Source organism: Bacillus rossius, chromosome 14, assembly GCF_032445375.1.
Source record: "Bacillus rossius redtenbacheri isolate Brsri chromosome 14, Brsri_v3, whole genome shotgun sequence".
NCBI classification, from domain to species: domain Eukaryota; kingdom Metazoa; phylum Arthropoda; class Insecta; order Phasmatodea; family Bacillidae; genus Bacillus; species Bacillus rossius.
The window spans coordinates 41,226,656-41,245,891 of NC_086341.1; the positions used below are offsets into that span (position 1 = coordinate 41,226,656).

A 19,236-nucleotide genomic window follows, 5' to 3' on the forward strand; every position below is an offset into this window, starting at 1 on the left:
CTTGACTTTACTTTACTTTATTGAAGTGGAACTTCTAATGCGACTTCCAACAAGGTTGCGTTAAACTTTTAACGCTCCTGGGGAGGGGGAATAGAAAGAGACAGAGCGAGAGTGAATACGTGTTTCATAGACACATAAATAGTGATTGTGTGTCATTTCTCTATGTTCACGAGGTCTCACCGCGTCAATTTTCTCCTTGGGGCGAACCCGTCCGCTTGATTAAACAAACAGCTTTTATCGTTGAATGATTTCATGATTTATTTTAGTTTGATTTGGTACGATATATGATTTCACTAAAGATCAATTTCTACCCCTTCCTATTTTCATTTCCACATTACGAAGTTTCACTTCTTCCGCGCGGAGGGACTCCACACACTATTTTTTTTTTAATTTACTTTAATTTAATTTAATTTACTTGATTTGATTTTACATGACTTGACTTGACTTGGCCTGACTTGACTTGACTTGGCCTGACTTGACTTGACTTGACTTGACGTTAACAGTAACCAGAGGCTTGAGTATTTACGAGATAGAAAACAACTGTCACTTATTCTGAACAGATGGTTGTTTCCCTGCTCGCCGAGTGTACTCGAAAGCCAAGTGGGAAACTGGTGTGGTGCGCTCACCAGCTCTGACGGCGCACCAGGTGGTGGCGTTCCTCAGGAAGGGGATGGGCCAGCTGGGGTCGTTGACGGACACCGTCAGGTAGGCAGACACCTTCTCCACGTCGATGGTGCCGTCAGGGGTCAGCTGGGGGGAGACACACCACACACGCGCGTCTTCAGTCGCCAGAGAGCCGGGGGGCTCGAGGGAAGGGAAGCATACAACTCACGTAGTTTCGGTTCCCTGCAAGAATTTCCGAAGATTTCCCAAGTTTTGCGTTTTGGTATCAACGCCACTTCAGCCGCTAAATCAGAAGTTTTCCAATGAAAACAAGCATGTTGTGACTGACCTAACCTAACCTAACCCTTCGATTTTTATTTTTTTTTAATTTCAATTTTTGAGAGAAATCCGAAGTTTGCACGAACGTGGTAGGGAACCGAAACTACGTGAGTTGTAGGCTTCCCTCGAAGGAAGCCTTCTTTTCACAGACGAGAGAGCCAAACCCTCGATCGTTAGGGACACCTGTATTTCGCGAATACATTTCGCGTCAAGGTATGTCACAAAACACTGTAGCTTTTTCTCAGAGTAATGGCGAATCGTGTGCGCGCAGCAGTACGGTATCCACATTCCCATTGGCCCCGTCAAGTGCGGGAAAACACCTCTCGCCGACCACAGCCAATAACTACAAGAAAAAAAAACTACGGTGTTTTGCGATGTACCTAGACACGAAATGTATTCACGAAATACAGGTGTCCCTACCGATCGTGCATCTTCGGGTTTTTTTTTTTTTTGGTTCATTGTAAATGTGTTGATAAAAGGATAATAATGGTCAATTAGGTTAGGTTAGCTACATCATAAATACTTTAAAACATCGTGGACGGTTGTTTTGATTAGGATAGCTACATTAAAGATACGGAAAAAGAAAAGCGAGCATGAACTTCGGGGAACTTCGGGTTTTGGCTCTCTCGTCTGTGAAAAGAAGGCTTCCCGTGGCTGCCTGGCTGGGCCGCCATTTGCAATCCGCCGGGCGTTTGTTTAACTACGCCTGGTTGCGATAACACTGGGGAAGGTAAACCTTTAAAAGCAACGAGAAACTTGTATTTCCACAGGTACGTTAATGTATGTTTGATAACATTTAGGTACTATCGAACAAACTGGAAATTGTGAGCAGTTTCCTTAGACATTACATATACTAAACTCTGTTACCTATAGAGAGTTATGTAACAAAAATTATTTTTGGTTGGTGCCATAGTAGTGTGTAAAACGGAATAATTACAGATTTTAAACTGCTATTCAAGAGTTATTTAACAAACAAATATATATATATAATGGGTGGGTACTGTAGTAGTGTGTAAAAGGGAATAATTACAGATAATTGCAGATTTTAAAGTTGGCGGCCAAGATGGCTGACAAGATGGCGGTTGACACAACGATCTGGTGATTAGTACTGCTGCACTCTAGCAGGTAAAAACTAAACCAATATGGCAGCAGCGCGCTCTAGCAGACGAAACAAAAATGGTGGCTCCAAGATAGCCGCTGTGACGACATAATAACGGAAATAACATTTTTTTTTCTTGGTGTTAGTCCGTCTTTTTAGCGGAAATGTTTGTTTAAAGTTGCTGTTTACAGTTACAAGTACATTCGCCGAGATTCAAACCGAGTACTTCAAGGTCAATGATGTGCGGTTCACATTTAAGTAATTGAATAATTTGTTTCTGGATTATTTTTAATTTTTTAATATTTTATTAAATTGACGTTAGTGGTAATCAAGCTGAGAACACTGGACTTGGTGTTGTAAGAGCTTTTAAATTAAATTAATTTTACAAATTTTAAATTTTTAGTAAAAATAATATTTTACACTAAAAAATGGGAAATGGCGTCATATTACACTAGAGGTGTCACATTTCAGTCGTCATGAAGGTCAAAGGTGACGATCCAGACCACGGTCTAAGAAGGGGAGGTCTGGAGTCTGGACACTCGCCAGATAAAAGTGACAACTTACTGTCTCCATAGTTGGTTCGACGTCCGCTATTCAACTCTAGCGCTAGGTGTCTTGCGGTGGAAATATATCACTAGGCGTTATGATGAATTTGTCAATTCTCGTGAAAAACAAACAAGAGGTAAATAATATACGATACAACGATAGTTTAAAATCATCGCCGGATGTCGCACAGTAACGTGATAATCGGGCATAGGGCCACGTTTCCGCAAACTAATATGTTAATATCTATAAAAACTTAAAAAATACACTAGTTTAAAATGGTAATTTTATGCAAATTACTGGAAATATCGCAATGCCGTTTTGCAGAATTATCTGGAATCATGTAAGGAAGTAAAAATAAGTTTTTTTTTTTACTTTTTTATTTCCATGGTGGCCCTCTATTCCATAATTACAAGTGTAGAGAGTTACGACAGTATTTGATGCACTGCAATGAATTTTAATATAATTACACTATATTTTAACATTTAAAATTAAAGGCTGAATCAAATGACATAACTTGGCTGATTTACGTATTTGATTAACAATACCAAACCTGCATTTACAATACATTATTTGCTACACAAATAAGTGCCATCTTCAATGTTTTGTGTCTCATGTCAAGGGTTGACGCTTCAGCTTGGGTGCATAGTAGGGACGTATTTATTTTATTTTTTATTTACATTGCATTACAACATCCAAATAAAAAATATATACGTTTTTATAAGTTGTCGAAAACAAACAGCACATACACAGCAAGCAAATGAATGTACAGGTATTGTAATGTAAATTACAAACGGCGATTACTCCTAAACAAGTTGGATTTCCGTATCTGCGCCTTTTGAAATAACAAAGGAAAGTTTAGAGCACTGAATAAAAGTATTTTGGGATTTTTATTATGATTTTAAGGAAGAAACCGCACTTGTTTTGCAAATTTTGTATTTTAATAAAAAATGGTGTAGGCCTATTATCAAACTTCTTACAAACAGGTATTATCAGGGTTGTGCTGGTCATTAATAAAATTCGACATCATACATTCCATTTTTAAAAAAAGTCGGGCCTATACAAAAATAAGTAATCTTTAGACTACATTCATACAAATAATAAAATTTAACTTACTATTCCAATGACGTTTCCGAACTGATCTTTGTGTTCCTTTTTTTGTGAGAATGTCGTCTTCCACAAAATGTTTTTCGCATACATAATGGGATCTTTTAAGTACAAACTTGTCTCGTGGAATTGCTTTCTGCCACAATTGCCTAACATTGCCATCATTGGGAACTCGGAATATTGCAACTTTCTCGTCCGACTTTGCCTGATAATTTGTTTTGCACCCAGGTGCAACACAATGGTTTGGCATTTTCACAATTACAATAATACACGCTTATTCTCTTTACTAACATCAATGCTCCTTTCTCACAATGAAGTTCCCGGCTTCCCGCCAATGCCAATGTGGAAACTATACTTCGTAACCTAATTTACCTAATTTATGAAATAATTCTCAAACTTATAAACCATAAACACATCCAATTTAATACTGTATCGATATCGGGAGATTAATGCATTTTTAACATTTAAGTGAATATTTAAATGATTATTATGTTGAGTTGTTCATAACAACAAAGCTTGAAATACCACCGCAGTACAACCAGCGCTACAGGTCAGATGGTGGAGCGGAGCGGAACTACGGAGACTTTAGGTGTGCCACTTTTGCATGCTGGCCTGGTTGGGGAGTGTCCAGACCTCCCCTTCTTAGACCGTGATCCAGGCTTAACGGCTTCAATATAATTTTTTTGCTGCGACTTAAGCCAATTTGCGGACTTTTCGAGACCACGACATTATCGTGGAATGAAACGGGAAAATTTTTAGTCATGTTGAGTATTTTTAAATCTTTTTGAGGAATTTTGTGGAAATGTTACTAAAAAAAAATCCTAAGATTGCGGCCGATTTTTTGCCTTCACCACAGCACCACTCCCTAGTACCCTGTCCCAAAATCCCCTTTTACACACTACTTACCTTTTTCGTCGCATACATCACAAGCAGTCCAGTACGTATTGGATAAAGAATCCATCAGTAAGACTGTAACAAGTTTTTTTTTTGCCAGTTTCAAAATGCATAGAACCTTACATTATCTATATTACAAAAGAGAAACCGTTTTAAGTCTGACGTACTTACCAAGTTCTTTGACCTAAATTCTTCCTCGCTCCTGCACTGTGAAAATAAATACAAAAAGATTAGTCAGAATACGTTTAAAATACTAGCTCATAAAAACTGTTTTTTTAATTAATAAATTAATTTAGCAATTCATCTTGTACGAAATAAAAATAATAATATAAATTTAATATAAATTATTGAAATGTAATACTTAAAGTATTGTCTGTAGATACTTACTCGTACTTCTTTGGACTCATCTGAAATGAAATAAAATTTTATTAGTTAGTCTGCTTAACAAAGTTTGGTCATGAAGGTATACCAAGTTAAAAAGTGCACCAGCACTGTATTGCGAGAAGTAAGGAGTAATGTTTGTGCCGTGGTACATAAGCTCGGAAGGAACGCACCCTGTCCCGCCTGGCCGCCGGCGCCGGTCTGGTTGGCCGCCATGACGGGGTTGTAGGACTGCACGGCCTGGGGCTGCTGTGTCTGCTGGGGAGCGCTCTGCGGGGTGTAGGAGGTGTAGGAGTTGTAGGAGATGGGCTCCTGGACTCCGGGACCCGCCTGGCCCTGCTGCAGCTGGCTGCAGTGCCGCGTCACCATCCTCTGCAGGTTCCTGCAGCACGCCCTGTGCAGGCACTGCCGCCACCACACGCTGCGTCACTGCGCGACACTATACTCCACTACACTACCCTACCCTCCACTACACTGCCCTACACTCCACTGCACTGCCCTGTACTCCACTACACTACCCTATACTACACTGCACTGCCCTATACTGCACTACCCTATACTGCACTACCCTATACTGCACTACCCTATACTACACTACCCTATACTACACTACCCTATACTACACTACCCTATACTGCACTACACTGCCCTATACTACACTACCCTATACTGCACTACACTACCCTACACTCAACTACACTACCCTACACTCCACTACACTACCCTACACTCCACTACACTACCCTATACTACACTACACTACCCTACACTCCACTACACTACCCTACACTCCACTACACTACCCTATACTACACTACCCTATACTGCACTACCCTATACTGCACTACCCTATACTACACTACCCTACCCTATAGTGCACTACACTACCCTACACTCAACTACACTACCCTACACTCCACTACACTACCCTATACTACACTACCCTATACTGCACTACCCTATACTGCACTACCCTATACTACACTACCCTATACTGCACTACACTATCCTACACTCAACTACACTACCCTATACTACACTACCCTATACTGCACTACCCTATACTGCACTACCCTATACTACACTACCCTATACTGCACTACACTGCCCTATACTACACTACCCTATACTGCACTACACTACCCTACACTCAACTACACTACCCTACACTCCACTACATTACCCTATACTACACTACCCTATACTGCACTACACTACCCTACACTCAACTACACTACCCTACACTCCACTACACTACCCTATACTACACTACCCTATACTGCACTACCCTATACTGCACTACCCTATACTGCACTACCCTATACTACACTACCCTATACTGCACTACACTGCCCTATACTACACTACCCTATACTGCACTACACTACCCTACACTCAACTACACTACCCTACACTCCACTACACTACCCTATACTACACTACCCTATACTGCACTACACTACCCTACACTCAACTACACTACCCTACACTCCACTACACTACCCTATACTACACTACCCTATACTGCACTACCCTATACTGCACTACCCTATACTGCACTACCCTATACTACACTACCCTATACTACACTATACTACACTATAATACAATACACTGCCCTATACTACACACTACAATACACGACACTAAACTATAACCAACAACAATACACTACACGACACCAACTACAATACACGACAATACATTGCACTGCCCTACACTGCACTACAAAACACGACACTACAATACAATCCACTACCGAGTATTTTTATTGGTTAAATTCGAGGAAAATGTACCCGTATTTACTAGTACCTACATCGTTTCCATCTTGTTTGGAGAAAAGTTCGCAATAATTTTTGTGTGAAGCATGAGACAATCGTTGGCTCACTTTATTAGTAAAAAAAAAGTTAAGGTAGTTTAACTGTTTTCTTATTTATATCCAATATAATAATTTGAACTGCTTACAATTATTGCTATGGTGTTCACAAACCGGTTTAATAGGGATAGCAGCATACAGTACTGTGTTCGTTTAAAAAAAACACTTTGTGAACACTATAAATTTTGTATCGCCACAAAATAGTTGTGATGGGCTGAATAGTCTCAAAAATATTTTATTTTCATGTTAAATCTGTTTTATTTTTATGTTTTGTAATATGTAATTAATACTGAATAATAACATAGTAAGATCTATGTAGACAAAAGGTTTTGTAGTCTCCATAAATCTTTTAATTTATTTCGTGATAACGTCTTATAAATCGATGAACGCCGGCTTCACGCACGAAAAATTGTCACGTTCCACTTGAGCCGAGCGTGCAAGAACCGGCCAACCACCGTGCGAGAAAATCTACTATAATATCAAACATGTTAAGGCGGGCTTTTTAATTAATTTTTCGTGATTATATTCAAACAAATTATTTAAATTAAATTTGCAAAAACTGTAAATAATATTTGAAAATTAAAAGGAAGCAATTTTTCATCAATGTTTTCTTATGACGTTATCACGTAAAATTATCGTCCGTAAACCGAATTTACAGACAACCCCCCTTTTTATTATTATTCTAGTTAAGGAAGGTAATAAGCAAACCTCTGTATTGAGCTGAGGTTGGTGCATTGACGAAACTATGTAATGGCTGCAGGGAAACAGGAGTTTTTTGACGTGACAACGTCTAATAAATCGATGAACGCTGGCTGCACGCACGAAAAAGTGTCCCGTTACGCACATTGTCCCGTTTCGCTGTGTCCCGTTTCGCTCATTTTATATTGCTCTTTGCTAACCTGAACCTCCTAGCATTGCGACCGAGTCGGTGGCGTAATTCTGTTTTCATGCATTTCAATGTACCATTTTCATTGCTCTTTGCTAACCCCTTCCTCCTAGCATTGCTGCAGAGTCCGTGGCTCAAATGTATTATTTTTGACTGCATCTTGGTGTTGGGTAAGCCATTTACCTTCACATCATCCTGGAAATACTCCCATTCGTTTCCTACTTTTCTTATATCGTCCTATCCTTAACAGAATAACACAGATTGGAAGAAGTTAAATAGAAAACATGTATAAAAGTTATATTTAAAATAATCTCTTCGTTAAAGTAATAAACATATTTGAATCAATGAGTGCAAATAAAAGTAAATTTATCAATTAAATTGTAGATTTCATTTCACTCCTTCTTTGTATCCATTCAAAATAGTGATAATTCAATAAAAATGATTCAATTTTATTCATAAAAGTATGCAATCATTTCATCAATACATATTTTGTTATGACGTTGTCATGTTAAACTATCGTCCGTAAACCGACTTTACAGACAACCAATTTTTTTTTTATGTGAACCAGTCGTTCAACTTTGACTTCAAACGGCTATGCCCACAGGCCCACGACACAACGTATGCCACATTTCCAGCTCGCCTTTAAGTCCGGGTGTTGCCGGATCCAACCCGGATCACTTCCGTAGCAGACGAGTGATCCGACCTCCCACCATCTTGGCATGTGACACAGTATTTTTCCCCCGTGCAGACTGTTCGTTCAGTGAGCGTAAGCCAACGTTTGGACACAAAGTGCAAGTGCAAAAACTAATAAATTACTCTGAAGAACATGTCGAACGTGTTAAGTAAAATGAACCCAAATTATTTCATATACTAGCTGAAGTACCCGGCTTTGCCCGGGCTAAACACATAAAAATGTAAGGAACAAAATTACCATCTGTAGGACAGACACTTGAAAAATGGAAAATTCGGATTTTAAAGTCCCATTGATTGCACAATTTCGGTGCGTCAAGGCTACGCATCAGCAAAACCGGGACGCTAATCTTCAGCTTCATTTTGTTGGAAAGAAAGTAACCCCTAGGCAAGACGTGACGAACGCACCAAACGATAGCGCGTTACAAATTCAAGGCTAAGCCATCTATTGACGTAGTTCTAAACTAAACTGTTACTAGCGCCTTTGGTTCGCTAGCAGCCGCAAGCTTCACAAAACGAATGGATTTCGCCAAGGAGAAGGATATGAAGTTGCCCGATCTTACTATATGACCGTGTGGCGGACATACAGAAATATGACACTCATTATTTGTTTGACTATGAACTACCTCCTATGAATTACTATTATAAACTGAATTTACCCTTTTTACACTCCCTTGGGGATGTAATTTCATAATTATATGTAATCTATGTCACTCTCCGGTCTATATTCAAGATGCTCAAAATACCCATGTCAATCCGTCGCTCCGTTGCTGCCTGAAGGAAGGACAAAACAAACAAACGTACTTTAGCATTTATATTATTAAGTGGGGAATTCTTTTCATCAAAGTGTATTTCGCACATTACTTACCGGTCCTCCGAATTTGCTGTGGTCATCGCAGTTAGTCGCAGTGTATTGTGAGTTCACAGACAGCACCTGTAAAAGCAAATTAATTGTGACCTTGAACCAACACTCTACAGCGTTTACAGTTGACACTATTAGAATTTATAACTGGGGCATTATTATATAGACATACTGTATTTTATCCCTTAGACTAATACGTAGTCTTACAAAAAAAAATTGTTTTGAACTAAGGTTTAAGATAATATTTAGAAGGTTGGAATAAGTTGAAACGAATTTGATAGTGTGCGTGCTTAGTCAACATGGCGAAGTGTCCACACGCCCATGGTGAGTTATTCAATATTATAGTAACATGGCATCTGGATGAATTCTAGAACTCAACATTACTAAGCCAGAGACGTTGCCGCATTACAAAGAAATCTTTTCTTTTTTGTAGAGACAGATAAAATTACAGGTGCTAGATGGTTGCGAGCAATGTTTTTCAACACTTGTGTCTGAGTCAGGTTTGGCTTCGTTGACATCTTTGATCCCCCCTCTCCCCCCTCCCCTCCTCTCCTCAATTCTAGCGTGAATATAGTTATCTAGAACTCATCTCAGCATTGGATACATATTGTGATCCCAAAAAAAAAAAGCAATAATTAAATAACATCATGCCATCATGCTTTGTATTTACAAATCAAACAGCGATACACAGAAACCATTTCAGAAATTGTGGCAGAGTTGTAAAAGTTATCAAAGGGCTGTATTCTTTTAAAGATTTTAATAAACAGTAAATGGTTGATAGTTCGTTTGGTTTGTGGACTCAGATGTACGATTACAGCATCACTTCTTAGTATAATATTATGTATTATTTCTCTAGCTTGTTTTTCTGTCGGTCCACGAGATCTTCCTTATCCATTATTAACCGTCATTTTAAAGTTTATCGCGCCGGCTAATGACGAAAAATAGACCTACGGTCTAAAAATGTACCCCTTCTCTTAAATTTGAGATTTAAAGGCTTCTAAGAAGAGGTCCTTTAATGGATGCGTCAATTTTTCGATATATATCGAATTGGATTCGATAAATATCGAATCGTATATCCACTTGAAACATTAGCGTTTACATATTTATTTTTTTAATTGCACTTCCGTCATAATAAACATAACTTATGATAAAGAAATCTGAGAGGATCCTTCAACTTAACCAAAAAACCACTTAACCAAAACTTCTGGCACATCAGACTTTTATTATAAGTAAGTACTTTTAAAATTACTGTTGATATTTTGTATCACAAACATAACCTACAAATATTATTTCTCAAAGGTGTTATTTTGTGGCAACGCTGTATCTCCCTTAATTCTTCATTAAAATTAATTATTCAAACATAATTTTAAAGCCTACGTTTCCTGCTATTGACGAAAAATAGACAAATAGTTTAAAAATTATTTTTTCGAAAAAATTGATAAAAAATCTTTTTTTAATAAAATACATCAACAGATGGCATTCCTAATGAAAATTCATTCAACTAACATGTAGTAGGCGCCAACTGCTTATTTAAAATCTGTTTAACGTTGATCACTATGCTGTGCGGGATAGTCGCACGGGTCGACTAGTATAATTCCAATTTAAATAAAGCTCTGTGCACTTTTCGCTGGCACGGGAATGGGCTAAGATGTACATCAAGTTCTGTCCCTGACCGTACACACCCGAATATTCACCTTCGGCCAACCTCGGGTTTATTTATATATATTTATATTTCTCTGTTTATTTTAATGTAGCTATACTAACCTAACTAACCGTCCATAGTGTTTTAAAGTATTTTAATGTAGCTAACCTAACCGACCACTTTTAATATTTGAATTCATTTTTCCTGCGCAAAAAATATAACAAATCCCGAGGTTGGCCGAAGGTGAATATTCGGGCGTGTTCGGGCAGGGACGGAACTTGATGGACATCTTAGGCTACTCGGAGTGGACTACGTGGCAGGCACTGCAAATGCTCACCCAGCAAGCAGCGACGACCAACACAGCGGTTTGCAGCTCCATGTCTGACAGCCACAGGAGCTCGCGGGCGTATAAATACACACGACTCTGAGACAGCAACAACTCGAGCGCGGCTAATTGCCGCGGGCAGGCGACCACCAGCGCTGTGTCGCTCCCGCGGGGGAATCCCGAACTACCAGCGTCACCACGTCACGCCTCGGTGGACGCTTTGCTTTTCAGAACGTGTCCAGATGCTCGTTGCGATAAATGCGGACAATAAATATACTACCCGCCGCGTTTCTGTATGAAAATTACATCCTGGGTAAGTATGTAATTTGATGCACAGGGGTGTTGCGGTTTAATTTCATTCGATTGCGCGAGAAACACAGACCGATTTTAAGCCCGGTACATACAACAAAAAAGTAGGTTGTCTGTAAAGTCGGTTTACGGACGATAGTTTAACGTGACACCGTCATAACAAAACATTGATGAAATGATTGCATACTTTTATGAATAAAATTCAATCATTTTTACTGAATTATCACTATTTTGTATGGATACAAAGAAGGAGTTAAATTAAATATACAATTTAATTGATAATTTTACTTTTATTTGCACTCATTAATTAACATTAATCACTTTAACAAACAGATTATTTTAACTATAACTTTTATACATGTTTGCTATTTAACTTCTTCCAATCTGTGTTATTCTGTTAAGGATAGGACGATGACAGGAAAAGTAGGAAACGAATGGGAGTGTTTCAAGTTTAATGTGCCTCGAAAAAGTCAAATCGATGGTTGTTCCAACCGAGTGGAAGATAGATAGATGCGGCGCAAGCGTACAATGAGCGTAACGGGACACAGCGTAACGGGACAATGTGCGTTACGGGACACTTTTTCGTGTGTGTAGACGGCGTTCATCGATTTATTAGACGTTGTCACGTCAAAAAAAATTCCCTTTTGACAGGGCTACAGACGCAGATATAGGTATTTCGAAGTTAATGTTTCGTTTAGACCATTCTAGAAACTTAATGTTCTAAAATATCCCTAAATGAGATATAGAACATTTTATCACATATTCAACAAAAAAAAAAAAAAAAACCTTTTTCATATATTGGCTGCATCCAGCAATTACGTAGATAATTTTTTATTTTCCTAACCTAACTAAAACTAAGTGTATTTTGTTTGGGAGGGGTCTGGGTTAGGGAAGACTCTAGGTGCGTCCCAGGCCGAAGCCCTTACGCCTAATCATGCTGGGTTTAAGCCATGCAGAAAGGGAGGCATGCATCGTGTGCTTTGTTCGGGGATTGGCCAACCATGGCAGCAATTGGCGCCATGGCTAACTCCCCTATCTTAATTCTAGACTAATTACTAGATAAGTTGGGCCCAGGTAAAACCTGCATAGACACAGGGAAAACCCTGGGCACTTTCATGCGGGATGCAAAATATCATGCATTATTAGCAGGCAGGTTGAGTACAGGAAAAGAAGGATGGTCCTGGAAGAAGAGTTGGGCAGATAGAAAAATTCTACTAAGCAATTTGGGAGCTTGGACCTTTTGTCCGCATTTGTTTTGGTGGGCACTGGTCTTTAGGGGCAACATGTTGTTGTTCCCACCAAGCTGCCAGTCAGCTCGCGTACCTAAAATAAAAGAAGAGTGATATGTTGTGTACGCACGGTGTTTTTCATTGCATTAATTAACCGCGAGTATTGGCACTGGGTCGTACTCCGGAACAGGCATAGCTTCAGGTCGCCTGTCGCCAAGATGGCAGTCGGTCAGTTAGAGAAATTACCTGATCCGTCATTGCAAGACCCTAGCCGCAACATCTACGCTATGAAGCTACGAGTAATTAATTTGTATTGTGTTACCCGCAAGTTGATGTGTCGGGACACACTCTGGACAGGACATAGCTTCAGATCGCCTGTCGCCAGCAAAAGGCAGTCGGTCGGTTAGAGAAATTGCCCACTCCTTCATCGCGGATCCCTAACAACAACTCCTACGCTTTATTTCTAACGGTGTTGTACGGGCTGTGTGAGAGCTTGATGTAAGTGTTTGAGCTGCCAGCAGGCTCGTGTATTGTGCCCAGCGGCATGGCCACCCATTACAGTATAGCCACACTCGGCGCTGGACGGAATTCTCTGAACAGTCCGCAACCATTTGGTCGGGGTCCGGACTCTGGGCGCGCGCGCGCTGTGATTGGCTGGAGGGTCCGGCCAATCACAGCGCTCTACGGTGGTCGGTGCGCAAGTACCATTTTCGGTCGCTTAAATTTAATTATTTCATCTGGATCATATTGTCCTAGTGATGAAACAAGTGGATTTTCGTGTGTTGCACATTTGTCATAAAATGTCTGTGTGGTTCGGACGTAAAAATCATGTAATGTTTCTGTGTTCGTTTCCCGATGGAGAGCCTCGACTGGGCAGTATCGGGGAGCGTCTGTGGCGATGCGAATGCATCTGTTCTGTATTCGCTGTAGTTTTGCAAGGTGTGATTTAGCTGCTATAGCCCACACAGGGGCTGCATATGTAATTATTGGGCGGATGAGGGCGTTATAGAGCAGCAGTCCGTTTTTTACTGTGCCTCCGAGGCGCCTACTCATTACTGGGTACAATGCACACATTCTGCCATGTGCCTGTCCCTTCTTCGAATCTATGTGAGTCCTGTATAGTAGTTTGCGATCCATTTGAACACCTAAATATTTAGCAACGTCTTTATGGGGAATTTGGTCGCCGAACAGGTTTAATTCAGGCCTGCGATCGTGGGGTGGTAGATTTTTACGCGTGAAAATTACAGTTTCTGATTTTGTAGTGTTTATTTTTATGCGCCATTTTGTGCACCAATCTTGCATGGAGCTCAGTGCGGTTTGTAGCCTGTTTGTGGCTAATTGTAGGTTATGCGATCGGCTGTAGAGGACTGTGTCGTCCGCATAACAGCCTAATTTTACAAGGCGGTGTGCAGGTTTTGGCATGTCGCTCACGTATATATTAAATAAAACTGGGCCTAAAATGCTGCCTTGTGGCACGCCTGCATTTATAGGTTTTATGTCTGATTTAGAGCCTTCTGTTGTGACTCTAAATGTCCTATTGGCTAAGTAAGATGTTATTAATTTAATGTAACAGTCAGGGAAGCCTGTTTCATACATTTTATAGATTAGACCTGCGTGAAAGACTCGATCAAAGGCTTTTTCTACGTCCAGGAATGTAGCTACTACATAATCCCGCACATTAAATGCGCTAGTTATTTCTTCCGTTAGGCGGACTAGCTGTTGTACAGTCGAGTGTGCACTACGAAAACCGAATTGCTCGTCAGGCAATATGTTATTTTCTCGTATGTGTGTTTTAAGTCTGTTCAATAATATACATTCTGCTACTTTAGAGAGTGTATTTAGTAGGCTAATTGGCCTATAGTTTTGCGGCAAGGATTTGTCTTTTCCTGGCTTATGAAATACTATAACATTAGCCTCTTTCCATTGTGTCGGAAAGTAGTGTAGTGTTAGCATAGCATTTATGCATGCTGCTAAGTATTCGAGTGTTTCATCTGGTAGTTGTTTTAGGACGATAGCCTGTATACTATCATTCCCCGGGGCTTTTCTAGGTCGCATGCGTTTAATAACACGTTTGACTTCTTGCGCTAGTGTAGGGACTGGTTCTGCAACTACAGGTTGTTGTAGTTTCATGCGCAATTCCCTGTATATTTGGGCAGTGAATTGTCTGTCGCACGGCTGATTGTGAGGCCGGAACGCAGCTTCAAGTGTATTCGCGAAGGCTTCTGCCTTATCGCGGGGTTGGAAGGCAATACCAGTGTCTGTTTGTAGTGGTGGTATTTTATCTGTTTTATTTAGGAGACGTCTGGTCATAGTCCAGGCACTATTGTCCTGGATTTTGAGCCTAGAAATTTTTGCGTCCCATGTGCTCGCTCGCCAAAGGGCAATTTCGTCTGATATTACTGTTCGTAATTCATTTATTCGGCGCTTGGTTTGGGCCATTCTACGTCGTGTGTATTCGCGGCGCAGTCGACTTTTTTGTGTGATTAATTGGCCTATGTGTGCTGGCAGCTCGTCATGCATTAACCTAATCTCCTTTTCTGGAATGCACCTGGTTACTCCGGTTTGAATTTTTGTTGTTAATTCAGTGATTGCTGCCTCTAGATTTTCACTGTCTGTTATGTTTATTTCGGCCGCGTCCGGTAGATTATTTCGGAGATAATTTTGAAAACCCCCCCAGTCGGCTTTTTTATAATCTTTGATTTTACGAGGCGTGTTTGACTCTGTTTTTGCATCATCAAATATAATGTGTACCGGAAAGTGATCGGAAGACATTTCATGCACAACTTCAAGTTCAAATCCGGAATTTACTCTTTTATTAAGTGCAATATCTAAAATGTCTGGTTGTGTGTTTTGTCTACCAAAATCATGCGTGGGCTCTGAGGGAGCATAGACATGATAGTTTCTATTTAATTGGTGCATGTAGAGTAGTCTACCATTCGCTGTTTGGTACCTACAGTTCCACTCTATATGTTTCGCGTTTATATCGCCGATTGCTAAAAACGAAGGGCCTACATCAAATAGTAAATCTAGGTCTGCTACTTCTAGTGATCTGCCTGGTCGCGCATAAATAGAAATTAATTTAATTTGCTGCCTATTTATTACAAGATTAATTTCTACAGCTTCTAAATTTGGAAAGGGAGGGAGCTGGCATTCTGAGTGTTTTATACTCTTATGCACAGCTAAGGCCACGCCCCCTCCTCTATTATTTGGTCTATCGCATCTGTATGTGACGTAATTTAAAATTGTGAACCGATCGGATTGTTGCAAGTGTGTTTCATTTATTGCCGCAATATTTATTTTATATTTGTCGAGGTGATGAATAAATTCGTTCATTTTATTTTTTATTCCATTTGCATTCCAGAAAAGGATTTTGTGTAAGTTTGTGTGGTTGGTCGATTGTGTTATGTCGGGTCCCTGATTATTTGCTGCCATTATGGCGAGCAGTGATGACCTGGACAAAGCCCATTGTGGCTCTGATTTTTTCTTTAAGCTCCGTTGCGGGATTGCACCATATGGCCATGAGTTGGCACATAGGGAGGATGGTCGCGGCCAGAACTGGGTCAGCCTTAAAGGTCTCGGACTGTTCCAAGACCTGGAGGAACTGCGACATGTCTGGCGCAGGTGCGGGCTCACTGTGTGGCACAGCCTGTGGTTCGGTCGATGGGCCTGGGGCCGCGTCTACTGCCATTGTTTCGGCAGATGCTGGGGCGGGGGGAGCCTGGGTCTTGACCCGCGGAGTCGGTTTTGGTGAGGGGGTAGGTGCCGCGGGTGTGGCCGGCTGCCTGTCTCGCTCTGCGTGCTTCGCGTGGGAAGCACCACCGCCATTTTTGTGGCCACTATGGTGCTTCTTGAAGTGCGGCTTTGGTTGTCCCTGGTGCTGCCGGCGTGGTCTGTAGTCATTCGCGATGGCCGGGTAATCTACCTCATTGTAGGTAGGCCCCTGCGTAAGTGGGGCATACCGGTTTTGCAGTGCCGGAGCCAGGTATTGGCCGAAGTACTGCGGCTCCGGGTACCTGGGCGGGCCCCATGGGTTGGGCCTCGGAGGCCCCTGTTGGCCTGACGGGCCTGGATGCTGGCCAGAGGGGCCTGGGTGTTGGGGCTGCGCCTGTGAGGCAGCCGCAGCTCGCCGGTTTTCCCGCATGGCCAGCTTGGACTGGCGTTCGCGTTCCTTCCTCTGCTGAGGGGGGAGGTGTCGGCGATTCTCGGCCTTGTACACCGAGCAGCCGCGGTAGTTGGCCGCGTGTGGCCCGCCGCAGTTCGCGCACCTCACGTGGTCGCGGTGTCCTCCGTGGGGGCAGTCGGGAGCGCGGTGGGGCCCGCTGCACCAGCGGCACACTGGTTTGGCGCTGCAGCCTCTGCCGACATGCGAGAACCGCTGGCAGGTGCTGCACTGTGAGGGACCCGCGGGGTGACGGTAGTCCTCAACGCGGATGATCATGCCCGCGAATTCTCTGATCGCGAGAATTGTGTTTGTGTCGCAGGTCTGAGGGACCTCGACAACCAGTTTGTCGCACTTCTGGCGCGTTTGGCGATTCTCCAGGAACCAGAAGGACTGGACTGGGAGCTGCATGTCGGTGAAGACTTCGGTCAGGAATTCGGCCGGGGTTTCGCGATGTACGCCGCGGAACACGAATTTCTTTGGAATTTCGTCCTTCTGGAGAAGGACGGAGTACTGGGCGCCGATCGCCTTTAAGGCCCTGATCGCGGTGTGGTACTCGGTGACTGATGCCGTTTGGACCTGGAGTTGGTCGCGGCCTCGGTTGTACACCGACCATTTCTCCTGAAGGGAGTTCTTCAGGGCGCTGAAGATGGTCGGGTAGTTGTGCCCTTTGTCCAGGAAGACAAAGAGCGGCTTGATCTGAGGTTTTTTTGTGCTAGCCTGTTGTGGCTGTGCGGGCGCTGCGGGCGCTGCGGGCGCGCCAGGCGCTGAGGGCGCTGAGGGCGCTGCGAAGGGCGCGGGGGGTGAGGGGCCCCCGGCCACGCCTACCATGTCATCGTGGTTGCGTTTCGGCCGCTTGCCCTGGACCGTTTGCCATGGGCAGTCACTCGTGGTTTCGCCGGAGGGCATGGGAGCCATCTCCGAGGTGTCCATCGTTGTGGTCTAGTCTCAGTCAGTCGTGCCTTTCACACAGAATCACCCACTGACCGCAAGCGGCTAGGCCAAGGGGGACTTAACCCCGGGTGTAGTCAGTGTTGCTTGGCTGTTGAGTCCAAGTCAGTCGTTAAACAGCAACAGCTTTAACCTTTCCCCCTGTGCGCACTGGGCGCACAGGAATTTTTTCGGTGGCTGTGTAGCACTTGATAAGCGCTAGCACAACTTGTCGAATCTCTTCGCTCTTCACTTCAGGGCGGCTCCTTGAAGATCGGGATGGTCTGGCAGAGCAGCTCCGTCAGACGACCTCTCTCCTCGGCAGCGCAGCTCCTTTCTCTACGTAGATAGTTGTATGGCATAGCAAAAATAGTATACCTTTCAATGTTTCCCTGCATGTTGTGTACCATGGTAGTTTATAAATTGTAAACAACGGCTGTATCCGAATACATAGGGATGCGTCCTTAGCACACACATCCCTACATCCCTTAGCAAATGCAGCCACAATGTAGAGGACGCATTTCTAATGGATTGATTGTATCCGAATACTTTTACTACTAGCACCACCTGTTGACTGTCAGTCGTACTAATGTTCACGCAGCCATTTTGTGTAGGAATATCTACGAATATTCAGCAAAACGTAAATAATAAATACCTACCAATTAAAAAATAATGTAACGTGTATGTTATAGATGTTAGTGATCCAAATAAAATACATTTTATAAATTGTAAACTTTAAAAATACTTATGAGTTTTGAATTATCCTTTAAGTTTAAATTCGTATTTTTATTATATTTATTAACGTCTTCATTTGTCTCTGTTTAAGTTATCACTTTCGCTTATAATGTTTTAAACAAATATAATGCTGAAAATCTGAAGTAATATTATACACAAACAAAATAAAACCCGATTCCGAAGCTAATGGATGTAGGGACGCGTTAGTGGATGCGAGTGTCGCATCCCTAGAAATCTCGAATTAGTGGATGCGTGAAGGGATGCATCGGCATCCCTTGTGAGAATTCGGATTCAACACAAAGATGGCCGCGTCCACTACGATGCACTTTTAGTGGATCCCTTAGCTAAGGGATCCATTAGGCCAGTATTCGGATACAGCCATCGTAGGTACTCGTTATTTTCTACACAGACCGCCGCAGGTATTTGAAAACGTCTATGTTGAAAAATTTTGTGTTTTGCAATTCATGCATAGCTTATAAACCAGACCTTAGTGTGAAATATTTTTAATTATTTCAATAATTTTTTTAAAATGGGTGCGTGTACTTATTATTTACACCCGTTAGAAGTTATACTAACTTGGCATAGTGAAAAACTAACTTTAATTTTTAATGCAAATAATTATTTAAA

The 19,236-nt window shown here is 41.9% G+C and overlaps 1 protein-coding gene across 1 annotated transcript in view; it reads right to left on the reverse strand.

Moving 5' to 3' along the window:
- The window catches only part of LOC134538810 (uncharacterized), a 40,749-nt gene extending 29,349 nt beyond the window's left edge, over positions 1-11,400 (reverse strand). Inside the window, exons 1-6 of the mRNA XM_063380312.1 lie at positions 11,260-11,400; positions 9,287-9,352; positions 5,140-5,371; positions 4,973-4,992; positions 4,757-4,792; positions 627-750 (exon numbers count right to left, since the gene is read on the reverse strand). Coding sequence (XP_063236382.1) covers positions 627-750; positions 4,757-4,792; positions 4,973-4,992; positions 5,140-5,371; positions 9,287-9,352; positions 11,260-11,301 — 520 coding nt within the window. The 5' untranslated portion in view covers positions 11,302-11,400. The remainder of the gene's footprint in view (positions 1-626; positions 751-4,756; positions 4,793-4,972; positions 4,993-5,139; positions 5,372-9,286; positions 9,353-11,259) is intronic.
- Positions 11,401-19,236: the final 7,836 nt, after the last annotated feature.